Source organism: Cyanistes caeruleus, chromosome 4 (genome assembly GCF_971803275.1).
Source record: "Cyanistes caeruleus chromosome 4, bCyaCae1.hap1.1, whole genome shotgun sequence".
In the NCBI taxonomy this organism is placed as follows: Eukaryota; Metazoa; Chordata; class Aves; order Passeriformes; family Paridae; genus Cyanistes; species Cyanistes caeruleus.
Genome location: NC_141704.1, coordinates 59276157 through 59299337, shown reverse-complemented (window position 1 = coordinate 59299337; position 23181 = coordinate 59276157). Strand labels below are relative to the sequence as shown.

Here is a 23181-nt window from a genome sequence, read left to right as displayed (position 1 = left end):
AGGAGAAACTGAGTGTGTCCTTTTAATATGGAAGTTGAACTGTTTTGTTCTGCACGTGACTGAGAGGCTGGAAAATAACTAAAGCTGAAAAATCTTTATATGCTTCACTTGAAACAAGAGGGCATCAGTCTTAAGCTGCACGGGGGGAGGTTTAGGTTGGACATGAGGGAAATTTTTTTCACTGAATGGGTGATCAGACATTGGAACTGGAATTGGCTGCGAAGGGAGATGGAGTCACTGACCCTGCAGGATTTTAAAGAAAGACTGGATGTGGCACTCAGTGTCATGGTCTGCTTGACACAGTGGTCTTCGGTCATAGGTTGGACTCGACGATCTCAGAGCACTTTTCCAGCCTGAACGCTTCTGTGATGCTGTGAAAAAAGGTCTGTCCCACTTGTGCACGCTGGGTTTGTCCGGAGGGCAGGAGCACTCGGGCAGTACCTGCGCATCCACCAGGCGCGTCAGTGCGGACGGCATTCCCGGAAAGCACCGCAGGCAGCCACAGAGACGCTTCTCAGTGACTTTGCCAGAGAGTCCCCAGCAGCCCGGCCGGTTCCCTGGCGATTCCGCCCTGCTCCGTTGCCGCTATCCTTCACCCCACCCCGCCCCGCCCGGCGCTTCCCGGCCCCCGCCCCGGTCCGAAGTGCGCGCCCGCCCCTCAGGCCGCCGCCGCCGCCGTCACGCGCGCGCCCGCGTGACCGCCGCGCACGCTGCCTGGCACGTGCGCGCGGGGCCGCGCCCGCTGAGGGGAGGGCGGGGGCAATGGGCGGGGTCAGCGGCGGCCATTGGCTGGCGTGCGGCTCGCGCTCCGCCTCCTCGCCCGCGGCCCCACCTCCCCTCAGGAATGGCTGCTCCTGCGGCGGCCGGGACTGGTGCTCCTCTGACGGAATCACGGGGTCAGTTAGGCTGGAAGCGTCCTCTGTGGTCGTCGAGTCCAACCCGTGACCGAACACCACCGCGTCAACAAGATCGCGGCACCCTGTGCCACGTCCAGCCTTTCCTGAAACACCTCCAGGGACGGCGATTTCACCGCCTCCCTGGGCAGCCCATTCCGATGTATGATCATCCTTTCTTCCTGAACAAATTCTTCCTACTCTGCACTGTTGCGGAGTAACTGCACACTGATTATTGTGTGCAGTTTTGCTCACTGTAATGTAGGAAAGAGATTAACCTGCTAGAGAGTGTCCAGAGGAGGGACATGGAGAGGGTGAAGGGCCTGCAGGTGAAGCCACACAAGGAGCAGCTGAGGGCACTTGGTCTGTTCAGCTGGAGAAGAGCAGACTGAGGTCAGAGCTCACCGCAGTTCTGCAGCTTCCTCACGAGGGGAAGAGGAGGGACAGGCCCTGATCTCTGCTCTGTGTGACCAGGGACAGGACCTGAGGGAATGGCCCTAAATTGTGTCAGGGGAGGGGTAAAGGTCAGGAAAAGGTTCTTCCTCCAGAGGAACAGGCTCTCCAGGAATGGTCAAAGTCCCAAGCCTGACAGCTCCAGGAGCTTTTGGACAGCTCTTGGGCATACGATGTGTGGATCATGTGTGCATGGAATATACACAGGGGATTGTGTGTGCAGGGACAGGAGTTGGGCTCGATGATCCTTGTGGGTCCCTTCCAACTCAGCTCGTTCTGTGATTCTGTAATGTCCAACCTAAACTTCTCCTGTCCTCTTAGAAAGGGCTGCAAGGCGTTCAGAGTCCTGGCATTCAAGAGTTTTGCTCGATGCACATTGAGCAACCAGAATGCAACATTACGTACATATTATGCAAATTCTGTAAAGAAAATAATAAAGATCAGGAGGTTTACAACCCCCAAGGGCACCAGCTGGAGGGTTAATGAATCAAGGAAAACCTTAGTAGAGGCTGCTTTTAAACTCAGATCCTTCTGAAATAACAATGTTGTTACTGTGATATGGAATCCTAGAATGGCCTGGGTTGGAAGGGACTTTAAACACCATCCAGTTCCACTCCCCTGCCATGGGCAGGGACACCTTCCACTCTCCCAGGTTGCTCAAAGCCTCGTTCAACCTAGCCTTGGATACTTTCCAAAGATCCAGGGGCAGCCACAGATTCTCTGGGCAACTTATGCTAGGGCCTTACCACCCTCACAGGGAAGAATATCTTCCTAATATCCAATCTAACCCTGCTCTCTGTCGGTGTGAAGCCATTCCCCCTTGTCCTGCCACTCCAGGCCCTGTAAATAGTCTCCCTCCATCTTTCCTGTAGCATCTTGTAGGTCCCTTTACTTCCAAAAAGTTGGTGGTAGCAGCACTGATGCGGTGGCACCTGTTGGACGGAACAACAAGATCAAAAGGTAACACAGCCACCTGAGAGGAGAAACTGAGGCTCCAGACCTGATATGCTGCATGTTTATGCATTTTATATTGTACACTCACTGGAATAAAACCAGATCTTCACGGGAGCAGAAGTAGGAGCTGGCACTGTGGTTTCCTCTTCCCCAAGTGCAGGTTCTAATCAAACAGGCTAAAGCTATTTCTCTGTAACTGCTTAATCATCCTGTGCAAAGTAGGGCAAGGTCCTAGAGGATCCAAGAGGAACAGTGTGCACATCTCTGAGAGCAGCTTTTGGCACAGGGAGCAGGAGATGCAGAGGTGAACCTCGCAGGAGGAAGAATATTCAATCCCAATCACCTACTGAGCAATAAACACCCTGGGTCCTGCACCATGACTCAAAGGCAGGGCTGCTCCTCTTCCAGCGCTTTGTGTGAGGAGTGGTGCCCTCTGTTGTTCCAGCGAGAAGGTGCTGGGAGTTAGGGAATCGAAACCACGAATGTGAGGTGGGTTTTTTTTTCTCCAGTGTTGCAGACTCTTACAGATGCTCTGGTTTGGACACAGGGTCTGTCATGCAGAATTCACTGCCATCAGGACTTCATTTCCCAGAGTAAAGTCAGAAATGAAACGTGTAGAGGCAAATGAATCAACATGACTAGGAAAAAAATGCTTAAAAATTAGAAAAGTGTGTAGAATAAGCAAAAAAATTCCTTAATAGCTGCTACAAAGGTAACTGAAGGGTATGGGAATGTGTGTGGACAAGGGCCAGAGTTAAGGCTTTCTGTGTTCCCTTCAGCATCTGTTCTCTAGGAGAGAAGGAGCTACCTTTGCTTATCAAGCTGTCATCATCCTGGGCACTCCTAGTCTGTCTGCGAAGGAAAATCTGTTTGTATGAACCTGGGCTGCACAAGTTCCTGCTCCTTGGCACAGCAGAGAAGTTGTGTTTGGAGTGCAGTTTGCTCTGGAGAGTGCAGAAACAAGAACAAGAAGATTAATCCATGTCTGCAAAACGTGAAGTAGCTTTGAAAAATGCCTAACTGGTCACAGGGCTAATGCCGGTGTTTTAAGTGATGAGGTAAGTACAGTTATTTAAAATGACCTTTGAGAGCAATCTGTGTGCCATGCCCCAGGAGCCAGCCATGGGAAGCACACTCCCATCAGCGTCCTGCCAGGCCTAGAAGGCATTTCCAGGACTCCAGCTGTTTGCTACGATTGCTGAACATGCAGAGTCTGCAATACCTGCTTTTAAAAGTACACAGTAATGTCATGGGCTTGCTTGAGTTTAGTAACCCCAGGGCAGTGCATTCCAAGGAGTAGAGGACAATTCAGCTGCCTGGCAGAGCAGTGGGAAGGTACAGCATATCCCTGCCTTTTGTTTTTCACTGAGATCACCACTTGTACCTTCAGGAACAAAGCTGCCTGGGCTGGGGCAGCATGGTGGTAGTTTAGGGCTGACAGCAGAAGCAATAACATAATAATATAATAACTAGGCAGAATTACCTGAAGAGGAAATCAGAACAGACTCAAATCATGCAAGGAGCTGAACTCCTGCATATGCTGAAACCAGTGTGCTAAAATCAACAGTAAATGAAGATACTGATTTTGCAAAGTTTTAAGTTTGAGACAGATTAATCAATTAGATCTCAAAGGTAAAATCTTTATTGGTCAAACCTGGTGCAACACTTGCTAAAGGAGAGAATAAGTCTCACCTCTTTTGAAGTGCTCTCATTAGAAAGGGATATAAATCCTCTGCTATCAGGAAGAGGTTTAACCTGAGTGAAGGGTTAGGGGAAGCTTCCTTTGCAAGTAGGTTATTTTGGTAATGCCACACCAAGGGTAGTTCACTAGTGAGCTGCATGTGCCCAGTCAGCTCTATCTATAGAGCTCAAGGCAGAGTGTTAGGCTAGGTGACCCCCAGCCTGACTGAACCATTGCAGGACAACTTTTTGTTGGTCAGAACAGACATTTCAGCAAATGACCCATGTACAAAAGTCAGTACATGGAGATGAAGGGCTTGTACTCCTCCTGGCAAAGCCTTGCACATTCCTGGGCTTTAGTTTCCCAAGCTGACAAAAGGGATAATGACATCTAATGAGTTGACTGCATGCACCTATATGTATGTTCATATATAAAAATTGTATGTCTGGGATCATTTTTATAGTCATAGTAACATAAGAAAGTAGTTTTTTCCTTGGTAAAAATGTCTTCTCTCACTGAACAGGGAAGTTAAGGTACTCACACTGCCCAGGCTCCCACTTTTGCAGTTGCTCACAAAACCTGAATTATGTGCTTGTCCCGTGTGACTGCACCCTGGGGGCAGTCCATTCTTCCTACCAAAGGAGGGAGATGTTCCTAGAAGTAGTTGCCTCCTACTGTAAAGTTCCTCAGATAATGTACAAAGGTAGCAGCAAGAACTTTACTGAGCAGGACATGAGATAAGGTACTGCAGGACTGATTATTTACTGCCCTGTCAGATGCCAGCAGCTACGCTAATTATTATTTCAAATGCGTTCAGATGGCAACATCTTTAAATGATCTTTGACCTCAGAACTGAGCAGCAGAGACTCTCTGTGCTCAGACATGCTGAAGGGTGCTCAATCTGGGCAAGACTGTGATATAAGTGCAGCTGAGGTATTTGTTAGTTAATTAAAATTATTTGGAGCATGTAGAAAACACTTTGGAGTTGGCAAACAACAAAAAAAAGGCACCTTCCTACAAATCTAACTCTTGTGTGCTTTATCTCTTCAGCCACTAATACCAAAGGGCACTTGGGTATCAATGGAAAATTGTGAGATGGCAGCCTGGCATGGTACATTCGTTACTGGTTCCATGCACAGTGCTAGAACGTCCTAAGACTTGTGGAAACACTGGAACGTTTAGGACCACCAAGCAAATCTCAGCCTGTTCAGTCAACTGTTTCTATCGATTAGGTACAACACACTCCCAAGCAGCACTTGCAAAAGGATTTAGGCTGCCTCTGGTAATAGCAGCACTTTGCAAAAAGAGCAAAAGTTGAAATGAAATTTTATTCCTTTACTTGCTTTTCCTTTTTACCCCTTTAGAAAAAGAAATCTACTTAAACTAAACAAGAATTAACCTTCAGAAATGCCCAGCTCCCCTCAGCACACCTGCATCTTGCTCTTACTGCACGGTAAAGCTAACTCTGAGCGACTTCTTGGTAGGATACAAAAATACACTTCATGCTGCAGTATCTGGATGGCACAGCCAAGTTCAGGACCACGTTGTGCTCAGTACTATTTGCCAAACAAATAGGAATCGAGATGCTGTTCCTCACGAGGTCTGCTGTATACATCGACAAAGTCAAAGGGGATGAGGCAGTATTATCTCAGGCTTACAGCTGGGGACTCTGGTCCACAGGGATTATAGTAGCTTGCCCAAGGTCACACACAGGAAATCTGTGCCAGAGCTGGGAAATGAAACAAGAGCTTCCAAGGCACAGGACAGTATCTGACATGGAATGTTTCAACCCACATCTGTACAGGTTTCAGAAAGCTTCCAGGCCTGCTCAGAAACTGCAGGAATGACATTATTTGTGCATCAGTTACACTGACATTGTGCATAAGACACATCTCTCTGTAAGTATTACTGCGTCCTTTCTGAAAGAACACATTTAAAGTTGGAATGTTGGGTGTCTTACACGATTCCCTATCACGTGCTGTGCATTCCTAGAAAACCTGCTTCCCCCATCGCAGTGCATGGCTGTTGCATGTTCTGCTGCCCTCTCGTGTGGGCCTGCTGGGAACTGCAGCGTTGGCACAGTCGAGGAGACCTGATTATCTGGTTCCTGCCTCTGGCATAATCTTTCATCCCAGCCCTACAGCTAATGGGCATTGTTGCCTTTTTCATTTGCTCTGTCACCGTCTCCTCCATGCTCATTTTGTGTGCGACATAAGCGATGTGACAATGGAGAATCCAGGTCATAGTCTTGGCAGCCACGCCGCAGGTCTGCCAGGTCAAGGAAACGCTTAAGACAATATTGTAGCAACAAAATGTTGTCAAAGGTCAGCTGGCACTCTGGGGTTTCCCTTCAGTGTGCCAGGAGGGCCAGTTCCACCTCACCGATCAAAGTTCACCTCAGGCTGATTGGGACTGCTAAAGCCAAATCATCTGCTCTGGGCACATAACATTTCATCAACAGCAGTTTGATACACACAATAAAAGTTGTGACAGGTAGTAATTTAGGAGAAGCTCCACAAGCAACCACGAAGAAATTCCAGTTATTTCCCACTTAAAGGCTGGCCTGAATTTCATTTTAGCAATAGCTCCTGATGGTACTTCTGTGATACCATGTGACTGGCTCCAAAGCTGCATGATTCACTTTCCATCACACCAGCACTGGAAGGGACTACAGGGCAAATACAAATCAGGTTAAAGGTGTTCTACTTAGTCCACATCTTACTCCCTTCCATCCATCACCCTCCCCCCCCTCCCCCCCCCCTTTTTTTTTTATTTCTTCTTTTTGTTGTTGTTTCTGTTTTAACCAGAAGCCCTCCTTTTAAAAATACCCAGGCAGGTAATCACTGGCACTAATTTGTATTGCACTGGATAAGGTGGGGTTTTTAAGTACACTTTCCACAAGCCCAGCTGAAACTCTTCTGAATGTTTTTTCTTTGAACTTTTGTTCATTAAAAATAAAACACAGAAAATCTTTCTTCCCTACAACTTGACCCAAGATTGAACATTAGATATTTTATGCTATGTTTTCCAACTAAGTCCTCCAATTACCAACTATCTTCCTCCTTTTGCAGAGGGGTAGAACAAGACAAAGCATGTAGCTGAAACAATAAGCAGTCTGGTGTAGTGGTATTTCACCTGTATCAGTTTCCAGATGTCTGAACAGAAGTGTGATGACACTGTGATGACACTCACTCTTCCAGAGATCCCTGTGGCCTTTTCACACCCATTCAGATCCAAAAAGCCTCTAGAAATCAAACTTCAGATTCCATGGGGGTGAAGCTCCAGGGCTGCCTGTGTGGCAGCAAGGAAGGAGAAACACACAGAGCCAGAAGTGGCATAAGGACACTGACAGTGCCTGAGTTGCTCAGACAAGCGGTGAGGTTGCTCAGGAAGTTTATCAGCTCTGATTGCATCATCTCCTTGTTGCACTAGCAGATGCCAAAGAGGCTCCTTTCCAGTCAGCCCTGGACAGCACACAGAGCTCACTGCAAAGGATGGGGGAAGGATGGGTACTGTATGCTGGAAAAAGGGAGCAAAACAGACCAATTGAGATTGTCTCCATCCAGTATTTCTGGAGAAAGTTAATGATGAAGCAGTGTCTGACCCAGAAAGTACTCATTAACATTAGCTACAATATCAAAGGTAGCAAATATATAATTTTCAAGCAAGGCAATTAATGGGGACCACTGTTCATTGAGCCCTACTTCAGACACCAGACATCTTAGTTGAAACAATCATTAAAAATTTGGTTTATAAAGGAATACTACCTAGCTGACACAGGCATGACAGGCAGAAGAATTCAGGCTTCTGAACAAAATGGATCATTGATCTGGTCTGGTTTTGCAACTTATTAGTGGTCCAGTTACACTGAGCTAGCTAGTGGTGCAGCAGCCACATACAAATACAACACTTCATTCTTTAAAGGCAAAGCGAAAGATCAGAACCATCAGCTGTAGCCCTGTCTCTGCTGAGCACACTGGGAAACCTTAGTTACCACAAAAGCCAGCCAGCTGACTGGCACAGGAGCAGGAAAGGGCACCTTTCGGAGCACGGGGCCTCCACAACTTCCACAGCCCTGACAACAACAGTGCCACGTGCTAGGGCTTCAGTGGAGTTCATGGCATTGTCCTATTGCCAGTCAACAGTGCCACTACTGTTAGCTCACTTCTCCTCACATCTAATAAGATTAGGCTCCTGTTAGCTTAGGAAAATCCATTTGTTGGGATATTAGACTAAGGACTGCATTTGGATGGCTTAAATCACAAGTCTCCAGCTGCATCAAGTTCCCAGCCTTGATTAGCTCAAATGATCTCGAGAAAGCTTCACACTCTGTCTGGTCTCAGCACAGTACCTAGACCTGAATCTGGCCTAAAAGGCCTTCTGCTTCTTGTTCAAAGATTAATTTCTTTCTGCTCCCTGAAGCATCAGGGCACCCTGCATTTGTTGTGGGAAGAATCTGTACATTCAGCTTCTCTCCCTGATCACCTCCAAGTGAACCTCTGCCTCTTTGCTTTAAGTTACACTTCCCCTGAGTCACTGACCAATTCTGTCATTTCAGGGTTACTGTTAATTTTAGTAACAGTTCCTCAGCTGAAAACAAGCTCCTCTTCCCTCCTGCAGTGCCTGGGCTTGATCTGATTGAGATTACAGCACATTTACAGTAAAGGAGCTCTTGTCTGCCATAGAGGCCCCACACCTCAAGGAAATTGCCATTTAGGAGAGTGCCTGTGGCCTAATGCTGGACACAGGGCTATTTCTGGAATTGTTTCAGCTGGACAGAGCAAGTTTGGCCTTAGCCCTGCCTTCAGGCCCGGTATTCTGTGACAGAGTTCCAACAACTCTGTTGTGAGACATGCGCGACATGAACGGTGCAATCCCAGCGAACCATGAACTGTAAAGACCCAAAGTTTCAGAGGGGAATTTATTGTATGGGAGCATCTCCAATATTTTTTGTCAACCATTCATGAGAATAATAAAAAATAGAAGCTTTTTAAATGACAAAAAATATAGTTACATATAATACAGATTTTCATCTTGCATTGAAGCGGAGCAGTAATAAAACGCTCACTCGTGTTTTACAGTTTGTGTTGCTTCTCTAGGTTAAAGCATCAGCAACTCAAGTGTTCCAACCAGAACCCCTAGTTAGCAGTTTCACGGGATGACGGTGAGGGTGAATGCTCTCAGCATTCTGACACACTTCACAAGTACAGCAGGCACACTTGATCCATTTCAGAATTACTAAAATTCTCAGAGGTACCAGCTACACTTGAAGCATCCTTGCTGCAACTGAAAGGGTTTTGAATCATAACATTTTTAGGTCCCAGTCAGAAACTCATCTGTGAAACACTCAAGAATGTCCTTAAATCCAGTGTGGTTCAAAGGGCTCTGAGTTGATCCTTTGTGACCCCCCTGTTCTGCCCTCACAAGCATCACACATGGGCACAAAGCTCTAACCAGTACTCGGTCACATGTGTAAAGTGCTTGCAAGACCACAGAGATTTAACATTCTTCAGCACTCCACTTAGAGACCTAAAGGCATTCACTGCATGCCTACATTGGTATTGACTACACACACTTACACCCAGCTCCCCAGTATTATTGCAGTAATTCCTTGCTGGTATAACAGCTCATACACCAAGCTTCACTTATTTAGTTTTCTACAAACATAGGAAAAAAAAACCCACCTGAAGAGAGCTATAACAGCTTTCAATCAGTCACTATGTTGGCATTGAAAGCTTTATTTTGAAAACTTTAAGCAGCAATACTGAATAAATAGACAGAATGATTGTTTTGTCATCTCCATACAAGTGATGGCCTTCATCCAAAACATTAAAATACTGTAGCAAACATAATAAACATGCACATTTCAATGTTCTAAAAAAAAAACCAAAAACAAACGAAAAACAACAAAACAAAACAAAAAAATGAGGTGTAATATAAAAGTAACACTTCGACACTTTTTTTTTAATACAGTACAGACCATTAGAGACTATTTTCTGGAAAAAAAAAATATCTGAATACAGTTTTGTTATTTACATGTATCATTAAGGCCAAATTCACTCAAGTTAATGCACATCAGGAATTTATATGCTTCAAGGTAACTCACTAAAAATTACAAGATCGATGTTCCTTTGATCATATGATCCCAGTTCACTAAAATAATGCAATACTCTTCATGCTAAAAACAAGGCAATTGCTGCCCCAAGAAGAGATTTTTATTTCACTGAAGGATCTTCTTCCCTCTTACCTCATATGTTTGCATATTGCTAATGCTAGTAGTGGTAGTTATCTTCTTCAAGAACTTCCTCCAAGCTTGTCAGGATTTTAGAAAAGCAAGCAATCTCAAAGCTAAAATACCATTTCCAGAAGCAATTCAGGCACTTGGGAACCTAAGTCCCACTGAAAGAAACTGGGAGCTGACTTGTCAGAGTGGGACTTGGTTTCTCCCTTGCTCATGCATTCAGTTCACCTTAGCCTTAACCTACTGGCTTTTCAGATGGTCACCCCCCTCTTTTCCCCTAACAACTTAGCATCTCCAGCAAAAATAAACTGTATCCTCATGGATGAGAGAGGTAACACAGTTAATTTCCATTAGTAATAAATTACAGGAGTTCTCCATATAAATTCCCTGTGCACTGGAAAATAGTGCTTGTGTATTCAACTATATAATGCAAGCAAAAAACCCCATTTTTATCATGCTGCCCAATAAATAATATGGCACTTGTTAAAATTAGTAAGTGTAGCTTCCTTTCTGCTAATGCCCCAGGAGGTTTGGAACACTTCTGAAAATGGACTTTTTGTACAGTTGTAAAGAAAGAGTGAGTTTCTGCAGTTGATCAGAAGCGAAATTCTAAATGCTGTAGTGTGAGGAATTTTTCTGACTGTTACACATGAGTCAATTCACATTTAATGCAAGGGCATGCCATTTCTTTTTGGTTTATTTACAGAGAGGGTGAAAATGCTACGGAACTTCAGCCTGGGTGAAATTCAATAAGCAAGAGGAGTATGGTGGGGGCAGGGGAATTTGTCAGTGTCTCACAACTGGCAGGTCTGGATACCAAAGCCTCTCCTTGGCCACAGGAGTGGCTGAAGCTGCCAACATTTTTCAGATCACCTTGACATGTGCCAAAGCCCTGGCAAGGAGGGACCACTCAAGGGGTGCTGCAGTGGTCACTCCTGAGCCAGCTCCAGGCTGGCCCCTGTGTCCAACAGCTGCTACAGTCAGCAGGTGCTACTTTATTACTCAAAAGGCAAATACTTCCCTTGATTCTATGAAAAAGCTGTAATTCAAGCCCTCCAAAGCTGCTCTTACTCTTCCTTTTAATCCTTTTTGTTCTCCTTCTGTCTTACAGAATAACCTGGCAGAGAAAGAGAGCCCAAACCGACATCTGTGGGAGATGAACCAGTCACAGAATATGACAAAATCATTAGCTGGGGTAAATATGCTGATCTCCTTTAAAAATACTTCATCTCAGGACAAGACCTTTTCCCCCCACCCCGATGCAGCATAATTTGGGCCAGACTTTGCAAGGTGCTGAGTGCCTCAGTTCTCTAACATCAAGAGGTGCTGAAGATGCAAGATATCCACTGGAGAGGGCCATTTAATTTCTGTAAATTGAACCCAGAATGTAAGGCATATATGCTCAAGTACCTTGGACAGATATTGTCCCCAAACTATGTATATTTTACACTTTATATATATATATATATATATATATACACACATTCTTTCTTTTTTCTTTTTTTTTTTTAATACAAAGTTATGGGCACAGTAAACATGAGCACAGAATTGTGATAAACTAACAGTAAAATGGGTGAGCACTGCAAAGGTTCCTCAGGTAGGAATATCTCATTTTCCAGTTTGCTCACAAGGGAAGATGAAAAAAAAAATGGCCTGATAAGTTAAACAGTAAAAATTCAGAGTCCATTTGGAAAGGTCCTTTATATATTCACAGCCTTATCTGTTGCTGTTAATCTAAATACAGCAGCATTTTTAGAATATATGGTGCCATTAATAAGTGGAAAGGAAAAAGAAAAAAATGCATTAAACACTCAAGAATCCTTCATCTTCTGCTATATCTTTTAAAACTTCCATTTGTCAGGAAGCTCCTTTTTTAGAAAAAGAGACTTAAATTAACATTTATCTGCACATCAGTGAATCAACAGAAGAGGATGCTAGGAGTATTTCTCTATGGCTAAAAGCTTGGCGTTTCCTAGTAGTGGTAAAATCCTGACCCTGCCAAGGAGGACATCAGGAGCCCAAGTCTTCAGCACTGCAGTGAGGGCACAGTGTGCCCCTTCATTCCCTGGGCATCTCCAAGGTGGGGATGATGCTGTGAGTTGCTGTTAGAACAGGAAATCTAATCTAGGGAAGGCCCATCCCTAACTCATCCATGAGGTCAGCCCCCAACGCTTACAATGTGTTCCACTGATGCCAGTCCCTTTCTCCACAAACCTGGTGTCCCCTGCAACAATCTCACTTCAAGGCCTGCAACCAACGATCTATTTGGGAGTGGATACTTTCTGCAGGGAACCCTTTTTGTCTAATTCTTTCTTAGCTTTGATTGCATTAGAGCAACATCAAGATGTGATAATGTTCTCTTTTCATATGTTTTGTGAGAAATGGCCACCAAATGTGTCAATCTTCTGCTTGGAAGCTTTACATTCTGTAAGTGACTGTCTTTCAAAGGGACCAAATGTCTCCACCAGGGAGCTGAATGAAATCCTGGCCTCACTCCTATCAATAAGAACTGCTATGAACTTCACAGGACTCTGCCAGGATTCTTCCCTTCACCAAACTTGAGTGGATTCTGGAAGGTTGGAAGTGGATACTTATTTGTGTTGTGTCTTTCTTCCCCTCCAACAGCAAGATTTGCAACAAAACAACAACACTGTAATGGCTAGTGAAAAAAATGAAGTACAAAATCACACACAGTGAAAGCCTCCTACTCTCTTTTGGTAAGATATATGAAGACAACTTCTTACATTGTTCTTTTCTCAAAAGGCATATACAATGTGGCAAAATATTTCAAATATACATTCTATATAATAAAATATCATCTAACTAGTGCATCCTCAATCATATGCTGGAAATATTTTTACCAAGCCAAGGTTTAAAATCCATAAATCTTTTGAACACTAGGTGCTTCATTCAAGGCAGATACAATAGCAAGTAAATCCCACAAGCTCACTTTTCAAGCCTTAAAAGGTAGCAATGGATGGAACATGACATATGATGACCCATGACAGAAATGAACAAAGTTAGTGGTGAGAAACCACTGCAATGGTTCAGCACCCCTCAGAACTCTGCATTGCAGGTTGCTGTACTTGATCAGATGGGGAATGTTGGTACACACAAATTAAAGTCACCTCATCAGACTGATACACAGCCATACGTGATAATTCACAAGTTAAAAATAAAAATATAAAAGGTCAACATTCACAGGTCCATTGACTAAAGGGAATAAATTAAACCTCAGATAAGTTGCATACACAGTTTCCTTCACTCTCAGTCTTCCATTTATGCCTATACAAGGAACAATACTTTCCCAAACACTTCTGAAGTGGCAAAAACAATGAAGGTTTTTGCACTCAAGCTGTGTTGACAGCAAGGTCATCCTTGCCAGTTATGAACTGAGACAGTTCCTGTCTCTTTAGCATCAGTGCACAGGGTATGGCTCCAAGTAGTGTTGGAGGAAGAAGAAAAAAATCACACGGTGGTGTAACAAAAAAACAAAACAAGACAAACTTCTTCCATTCATCATTGGCAGAATAAAATAAAGTGTATCTTGTCCAGGGTACCTTGCTAGGTCCTCTCTAGAAGAGGTATGTACTGTCATACATAAATGCCCTCCGGGTTAAAACCAGATGACAGGGGGTTCTGTAGGATCCGAAGGTTACTGGGGAGTTGCCTCGATGAGCCGGGGCGCTTCAGTGACCCAGACTGAAAGGTTGGCTCTGCATGAGAAAAAGGCAATTAGAAAAGTCACCAGCAGGGGTACACCTCTCCTCCTACAAAAAACTAATTCCACGTGTAACAAACTACTGAAGTGCCTGAATAGGAAGTGAGAAGATCTAAGGTGCACACTTCCTACTTATTTCAAAACAGAACAAAACCCACACAGAAGAATTACCCTCCCATGAGAAACACGTACACAGACACACACTTATGTGGTGATGCGCAGGAAGAGCTTGAATCTGTAACATAACTCAAAGCTTCAGCTTCCTGTCCACTTAAAAGAGTTCATCATACAAGTGCTGCATTTGTAGGCCTGGTTGTCTTTTCTTCTCTCCCCATCCCCTTGCCCTCCCCGTGCCTTTTGGTTTTAAAGTTTTCTGAGCAGAGGGACAGACCCAGCACAGGAGAATGCCAAAACAAAGAACCCCTTGGAAGCAGAGCCCTGGAAAAAGCACACGACTGTGCTGGTGCTGCAGCTCTGACACGCATTCAAAACTCTCCGTGGTTCTGCCCAGGGAATTCTGAATGCAGATGTGGGCACGTGCAGGCTGCACTGATCTCACTGGGGGCAAAGTCAATTCGCACCCGCCGTAACAGCCATCTGTGCAGGGCTTCTGCATGGCTGGCAGCCCAGCTGGATTGGCTCCTATTCCCGTGTGGCTGCTGTCTGGGATTTCTTGGGATCCAGACACATTCCTTTTTCCGCTTTGACAACCTCCCCACCAGAAGAAGAAGAACCCAGATGAACAGCAATGTCAGAGGTACGATCACGTTCCGTGCTGGCAGCCAGCCATGGCGGCCACTCTTGAAAGCTGCAGGCTTAATGCGTTGCTGATGGGACAAACGCATGCCCCGGCACAGTGGGAGAGAAGTTCTCCACATGCTGCTCTTTATTTAGAGCCTGCTAAACCTTTGGAATGAAAAGAAGTATTCAACAGTGCGGCTCTCATAGTGTTTTACTAATGCCTTCGCTAAGGGAGCATTCACTTCGCCAGGAGTGCCAGCATTAAGCAGCAGTAAAGGCACTGCCCGCCCCTTCTCCCTCCTTCCCTCCCTCTGAAAGCATTCCGAGGGCTGCACCTCTCTCGAGCTCCACATGTGGGGCCTCCACCTCCATGGGGTCTGCCGGCAGCACCGTCACCTTGGTTCCGGTTTGCTGGATGAACTGCTGCAGGTTCACCTGGCGCAGCTCCTTGGTCAGTTGCTCCAGTTCTTGTTCCCTGTCCTGCCAGGAAACAGAAAACATCTGCTGAGCAAGTAAAGCAGCATTTCATGACCATATTGACAGCCGGGCAACTAACGCTTCTCCTTTTGATGAGAAAGCCTCGAGTTTTTAAAGCTCAAATGCAAATTCAAAAATTGAAAGGTATTTTAATCTTGTATTTTATAAAGTGAGTCAACTAGCACTTACTAGAATCACAGAAGCAATTAGATGGAAAAGACCTCTGAGATCATGAAGTCCAACCCATGACCCTAATTGGGCTTTTCTTAATGTATTTTATTTTTATATTGCTTCTCGGATGACTAGCAGCTGTTTCTCGTACCACCGAGAAAAACTTTGGCACACCAGCATATAAAGATAATAGTGTGAATGCTGAAAAAATAATCAACTGGGCAGCAGCAGTCTGGCACCAAGTCTTACTTCTTCCTGAAGTGTCTAGTATGGCCTAGACAGCTCATTTAATTATTCTGATTTTAAAAGGAGTAAAATTATTTTCTCTTCTTATTATTTGTATTTTCTATTTAAACTTTTTTGGCCAGAACCTTCTCATTCTGCAAGGGTTTTGAGCAATGAAGCCAAAGCCTGGCTGGTTCCCCACCCCTTCACAGCACAGATGATCATTTAGGATCTTTCTATGCACTTCTGTCACAATATGCAAAACTTACAGCTCTGCTAGATTACAACAGTCTTGGACTATTATTATTCCCACACACAGATACTGAGCCGCTTTAGCAGATATCTATAACTTTAGGTACACAATAAAATATTTGTCTATTTCCTCCCCTGCCAAGCTTCATAATGCAGAGCTCAGTTTATTTTCTTGTGGACTTCCAGATTTGTGCACCTTTAGGCTTAGAACAAGATTGGAAGATCTGAACTGAATGGGAACTTTCCCAAGAAAACCTAGACTACGAAAAGAACCAAGCCAGAAATATTTTGAACTCCATCATAGCCTCAGTAAATGTGACTGAGGATAGATAAAACACATAAAGAAGACTTGAACCTTTCTATCAGTGCAAATCCTTAAGCACAGCATGCCTAGAAACTTAGCATAGATAAACATGGCCAAAACTGCTTACAGTTTTCATCCATTTTGCTTTGGATTAGAAGATTGCTTTTTTCCCCCTCATCATCTAGTAAAGAAAGCTCATACTGACATGGTTCTAAGGTAGGAGTAAGGATACAAAATCCTCTTACATATTCACAGTGGAATCACCTTAATGCCACTGCAGAATATACTAATTGTGAATCCTGGGAATCAGGAAGAACTACAACTCCAACCACAAACAGCATGGTGCCTTAGGACTACCTTACGTGGCACATAAAAATCTCAGGAGCGCCAATCTTTCCTCCACCTCATCCAGCCAGCAGCTGGAGTTCCTTTATTCCTTCATGCTCTATCACGTTCCAATTTATATCATTAACTTTAGCAAGGAAACAGGGACTGGATTCTCTTTAGACACATGTGCCACAAATGCCTGAGGTGTAGAGAAAATAAAATCCTGAGCATCAGCGAGTCAGGCAGGAAAAAAGGGATGCTGTTCTTTAAAACCAAAGCCCTACAAGGTTGCAGGTACTTTACTTTTAGCTCTGTACCTTTCCAGGTGCTGCTTTTGGACTGTTGTTTGTAATTCATCTCTTTTGGTGGCAGACAAACCTATCAAAGATCATAAGTTTATCCCCAGAAAAGGCTACGATGGTGCAAATTACTGCTTTTCTTCTCAGACAGTTTAAATGAGCAAGTTTAAACACAGGTGAAATAAAAACTGTCTGCTCTTCAAAAAAACAACCCACAAACTGAAATGCATTTTGAAAATGAAAGCAACACTTTCCCCCTTTTACCCTGATTCACTTTGGAAACTTTCTTGTGTTTTCTTTCATGGGCTTCAGATTTGTGTAAGAAAAATTTGTCACAGTCTTTGACTGTCTCTAGCTATGGATAAAAAGACAGTCTTACCTGTAATCGCTTGGTAGCTTGGCCCAAAGACCTTTCTACCGCTTTAATGCCATTTTCCAATCTCAGGCTTTGCTGGCCCTGAATATCAATTTCTCCCTTCACCTTCTCGATCTTTTCCTTGACCTCTTCTTCATTTACTTGGGACTCTTGAACTTCCCGCTGTAGCTTCTCTGCTTCAAGGCCACTCTCCATGTTGTGGATCTGAGACACATAGTCCTTGAGCTTGCTCTCACACTCCAGGATCCTCTGCCTCATCTCCTGTAGCTGCTCCGTCAGCTGCTTTTCATTCTCCTGTTCGATCTGCAGCTCGTTTTCCCAGAACTCTTCCTCTTCAATCTCCACTTCATTCCGTTTGATCTTCTGCTCCAGTTTGAGGATTTCTTCTTCCAGGCTGGCATTGTACTTTTGCTCCCAGTAGCGGATCTCGGCTTCGTTGGACTCCAGCTGCTTCTCGATGCACTGAAGCTTCTCCGTCTGGAGGTGGATCAGTTTCTTCAACTCGTCCGCTGTTGTTTTACAGTTGTTGAGCACCTTTTGCTTGAACTCGGATTCCTTGCTCTTCCCGAAGATGTCCATCAGCCCCTTGGCGCCACCGGTGAAGGTGAGGGATTTCCTTTTCGGCTCTCTCCTCTTCATGGCCTTGTCCCCGGGCGGCCTCAGCTTGGCCAGGGGCGGCAAGCTCTGGCGGTACAGAGTCCTCTCGGGGATGCGCGCCACGCTGTCCGACGTGGGCCGCTCGCTCAGGGAGGGCCCGGTGCGCCGCAGGATCAGCTGCACGTCGCTGGCGTACTGTCCCCACTTGTTGAGGGACACGATGGGGTTCTCGTGCGGCGCCAGGTGCCGCTCCGTGTCCCGCCACTTCTCGATCAGCGTGTAGCGCCCGGTGCGCCCTGCAAGGGAGCACAGCGTCAGCGCGGCCGCGGGGGGGCGCCACCGCGCCGCGCTCCGCCCGTGAGGGACGGCACCGGGACACGGCGGGACACGGCGGGACGGGACCCTCCCGCCCCCCACAGGCTGCTTCAGAGCACCTGCCCGTGTCGCAGCAGACGCTGCCTCACTCACGGTGCCCGCACATCACCGAGTTCGCCTCCAAACCCCCTCTGCGCAGGGCGGGAGCGGCAGCAGTGAAGGATTGACACCGTGAGAACCGGCAGAACTGCGCAACCCCGGGGCTGCCGCCAGGCTGGGAGGACCCTATTCATGGAATCACACTACGGTTTGTGTTGGAATGGACCTAAAGATCATCCAGTTCCACCCCCCTGCCATGGGCAGGGCCACCTGCCACTATCCCAGCTTGCTCAGAGCCACATCCAGCCTGGCCTGGAACACTGCCAGGGATCCAGGGGCAGCCACAGCTTCTCTGGGCAACCTGTGCCAGGGCCTCACCACCCTCACAGGAAAGAATAAAGCAAGCGACCCAGCAGTGTTGGTAACCACCACATAAATACACCCAATGCAAACCTCTAGACCAAGAAAACAAGGAGTCCCACATTTTTCATACAGCCATGTAAAAATGTCAAATGTGGAGGCAGTGTGTTTGCTGTTAAACTTCCATCAATCAGAGGCAGCTGTTAATGACTGACAGAGCCTCAGTCCCCTGTTCGTGCCCTCAGACGCTGATCCAGCCTGGGCCACAGCCTGTGGTGCCCATGGCAGTGCTGCTGATGTGACAAATCTTCACTGAGGAGAGCAGCAGAGGCTGCCTAAACTGCAAACAAGCAATCGGGGTCCCTCCACAATCTTGTCATCTGCAACAGCAGCTCCCAAATCCCCACTGGGGCAACTCAGCCTTCAGGAAGAAGCTCGAGTCCTTTCCTCTAAGTGTTGAAAGTTTTTCTGAGCGCTCTATTGACAATACTACTTAGGTTCATGGCTTCATTTTTGCTCTTATCAAACGCACTTAAATTCAGCTCAGCAGTCTTCCTCCTCCAGTGCCCCTTATGGGATATTTTTCTAAGCACTCACACTATTCTGAAATATAGCATTCTCCCATTCCAGAAGAGCTTCCCCTATTAAAGTAACCTCACTTAAAAGCTACAACATTATTTACAAAAAGATGGGAAAGATCAACTGCTTTTAAAGCATTTGATGCCAATGAATTTCTGAACAGCTCCACAATTGCCATTAACCTTAAAAACATCATTAGCTACTTTAATGCATTACCCACATTCATTTTCATGAGGAATGATCATTCAAGTTATTTATTCCAGCACATAAAAGCCTGAAATATCTGTCATATATGCAACTATAGAAGGGAAGAGTTGGAAGAAATGTAGTTATCAGTGGTAATGCATTCAGTGTGTTCCCTTACCTTGTACTACCTGCCCAATCCTCACATTTTTCTCAAAAGGACAAAAACATCCTAATCTCAGGCTGGAGATCTGTGACCTCCAGTCATAACACTCACATGAACTCCTCACTTCAGGTATATAGGAAACAAGCTGCACTGTGGTGATTAACGCACTGTGCACCCCTTTAGAATCAGACACTGCCTTCTGAAGAGCTTCCGGAGCTACAACTACTTGTGTTGGAAATGTTCCTGTGCTCTCCCTTTCTCACAATTAACTCCCAAAGCAAAGAATAAGAACAAAAATTGTCTGCAGAGGCACCACCTGTAGAACAGGTGGCTTTGGCTCATCCCAGAGGAATTGGTTGGCATAGTCAGAGACCAAAATGTCCACATTCACTTCCAAGTTAGGAGTGAGGGCTGAAAGATTTAGCTGATGAAAGTCAGCAAAACAAGGCAGGCAGCATGAGAACAGCAATCCACCAACCTGAATGCCATATAAATTAATTATTATATAATGTATAATATTATATCTGGGGGTAGGGACTGGGGAAAAAAAAAAGAGGGAAAAAAAACCCCAAACCTATCAGCATACTAACATGCTTGGCAAACACTCTCAGAAAGATATTTAAGGCTTATTTTAATAAAATTCTTTAAAATTAAGTTTATAAAGGTATATGGTATAAAGTGAGAGAATTTTGCTAACTCACAATATTGCAAATTGATCCATGAAGACTTGTAGTTTGTAGTAGGCATTGGTATTGTTACAGGAAAAATAAACCTACTACTGTTTGCCATAGCATATGAACAATAAGAGAAATTAAATAAAAACATACCCCAGGACAAAGGCTGCACTTCACTGCTCTGTTTTGTTCATCTTAGAAGTTTCCAGCTTGTAATCATAGTTGTGCTACTAATGTTCATGTTGTGTCAGAAGCAGTCAAGTTCAAAGAAGTCCTGAAATTGCAAACTGAAGTAGGTACCACTAGGGGAGCGAGCAGAGAGCAGTTTCTATTCACTCTGCTATTAAATTCATTACTTAAAAGAAATGTAACAGGAGACAAAAGGAAAAAAAGGAAAATAAAAAAGAGGGGGGAAGAAAATAAAGCTCTAACAACCTTGACCAAAAGTAAATTAAAGAATTAAGCATAGACTTGCCAAGAAGTATTTTCATCTTAACTTAGGGTTCCAAACCAACACGCAGCCCTAAATAATGAACTCAGCACTCAAGTTCCACATAAAAGAAAGTGTTTTGTAGAAGTAATACTTGCACAGTTCAACAACCACACCTGGGGCTCAGGACTGCTCTAAAACAAAGCTGTTCTCTTCCGAGATCATTGCCCAGGTCTAGTGCTCAGCCTGTGCATGACGCAGATTAACAATACCGAGACAACCACAACTGTGATGTTTGCCTGCATTAGAGGGGATTAATTCACAAATGAAAGGGTGAATGAGTTAATTCAGAACTAATGACAGAGTATTTCAGAACACAGGCGTCCCTGTAGCAAACTGCTGGTTTTGATGTGTAGCCACCACTGACAGGGAGAAAGCAGCTTGCCTGGGTTGTTGATGAGGAGCAGCTCGACACCTGCATGCTGCTTCTTGCCCTGTGTGTCGTCACAAGCTTCTAAACACAAAAAGCACCTGGCAGAACTCAGTCCACCTTCATTCATGCAACCTTATTATTATTCAAAAACTAAGTTACAATTGCATTCAGGTGATGGCCATGTATCAGCAATGTATGGCATTCCTTAAATTGCAGTGTGTTTCTCCCAGCTGAGTATTATATTGAATCCCACCCAGAATTTTGCAGTATCTCCAGGGAAGGTTCAGTGACCAGTTCAGCAGTGAATACCCCTAAAACTTCTGAAATAAAACTTTTCTTTAACTGCAACTAGAACATATTGGACTACAAAGCCTAGTATTGATAGGAATGGTAGAGAAAACCATCCAGACAGGCAAAAACAGCACAAGCAATGCTACGTTTTTTGGTTTCCTCTTCAGAAAACAGGGATTCAAGTGCTGGAGAAAGCACAGAACCTCCGCACTGTATTTCAGGTCCAGCTACTTCATGGGCAGCAGGGGAAAGGCAGTTCTGCCTGGCTCTGCTGAGCCCCCCCTGCAGGGCTGCATCCAGCCCTGGGCCCAGCACAGGAAGGACAGGGAGCTGCTGCAGCCAGGCCACAGCAGGGACACCAAGGGCATCAGAGGGATGGAGCAGCTCTGCTGGGAGGAAAGGCTGAGGGAACAATTGGGATTGTTCAGCCTGGGGAAGAGAAGGCTTTGGGGTGAGCTCATTGTGGCCTTGCAGTGCCTGAAGGGAACGCACAGGAAAGATGGAGAGAGACTCTTGACAAGGGCCTGGAGTGACAGGACAAGGGACAATGGCTTCACAGTGACACAGAGAACGTTTAGGTTGGATATGAGGAAGAAATTGTTCCCTGTGAGGGTGCTGAGCCCTGGCCCAGGTTGCCCAGAGAAGCTGTGGCTGCCCCATTGCTGGCAGTGTCCAAGGCAGATGGGGCTCTGAGCAAGCTGGGATAGTGGCAGGTGTCCCTGCCCATGGCAAGGGATTGGAATGGGATGATCTTTAGGGTCCTTTAAATTTCATGCCATTCTGTGATTCTGTGGTTACTACATGGTCCCCAGAATGGGGACCCTACATGTACCATATGGTATTACCATCTTAAAACAATCACCAAGAAATTGTATCTGTTTTGAAGATAGCAAATGACAAGAAGATAATAACAGAAGCAGATACATATTTACATCCCTAAAGCACACTGCAGCTGCACAAAGGGCAGTGTCAAGGTTAACAGGTTAAGTTTCCACCTGCAGCTCCCTCAGCATACAAACCTATCACAGGTTCTATTAATACAGGAACACCTTCAAAAGAATAATTTATTTCAAAATTGAGAGACATCAAAAAAGGAAATATATATGGACTCCAGAATGCTGATGTTCTGACAACCTGCAAAAAGCTGTCATGAGTGGTTTGAACCTGGATATCTTGTGACATTAAATGGCAAAATGCACTCGGTGTCCTAGATCTGGCTCTGCTGCACAGCCAAACACAAGCTCTGGACCCAAGTGCCCAGGCTATGTGCCCAACCACTGTAGTCTTAGCTTGGGATTGATGTAATTTGCTAATTTAAACATAGATTCCATCACAATGAACAGTGATTAAACTAATGAAATATAGGTACTAGGTAATGAACATTTTTTTAGACTCTCAAGAGGTAGGTTTTTAAGTTACAGTCCATGAAGGTAATAGGACAACATTACTCACTTTAAGCTTCTCTATATGCTTTAATATTTGCAGCTGACATAGTAGACAGAGCAACCACTTCTGCTGCCAAAAGTGAAAATGAAACTCCAAAGGAAAGCAGCAGTAGCAACACTCTTGGCAGTGAGAGGTCATCAGTTCCCTTTTTCAGGACAGAAATGATTCATCCCATTACTCACACCCAAATGTCTATCATCCTCTACAAGCAAAGCATTTCAGGCACTACATTTTTTTTTTTTTTTTTTTTTCTATGCAGGTAGTATTATATACACCATGAAAAAATGTACCTGTGCCTTATCATTCCCATCAGGCTACAAATGTTTAGGCCAAGCACCAAGCAAGATGCATCTTTCCATTAAGTGTCGCCCATGCTTCAGAGCCAGGACCTACAGCAGTGAGTCAGTGCAAGCAGGTGACTCATTGCCCTGGTCTCATTTCTGGGAAAAGTGGTGAGAGGAGCACTCTTAAACAGGAGGGTACCTCTCCTTCT

At 45.0% G+C, this 23181-nt stretch overlaps 1 protein-coding gene across 6 annotated transcripts in view; it reads right to left on the bottom strand.

The window, feature by feature from the left end:
- Positions 1–9699: 9699 nt before the first annotated feature.
- Positions 9700–23181, bottom strand: part of RASSF8 (Ras association domain family member 8) — a 73014-nt gene continuing 59532 nt past the window's right edge. For all 6 annotated transcript variants that reach the window (XM_086885003.1, XM_086885004.1, XM_086885008.1 and 3 more), the window contains 3 exons: positions 17119–18008; positions 15020–15164; positions 9700–13938 (listed from right to left, as the gene is read on the bottom strand). In XM_086885003.1, coding sequence (XP_086741129.1) covers positions 13817–13938; positions 15020–15164; positions 17119–18008 — 1157 coding nt within the window. In that variant the 3' untranslated portion in view covers positions 9700–13816. The remainder of the gene's footprint in view (positions 13939–15019; positions 15165–17118; positions 18009–23181) is intronic.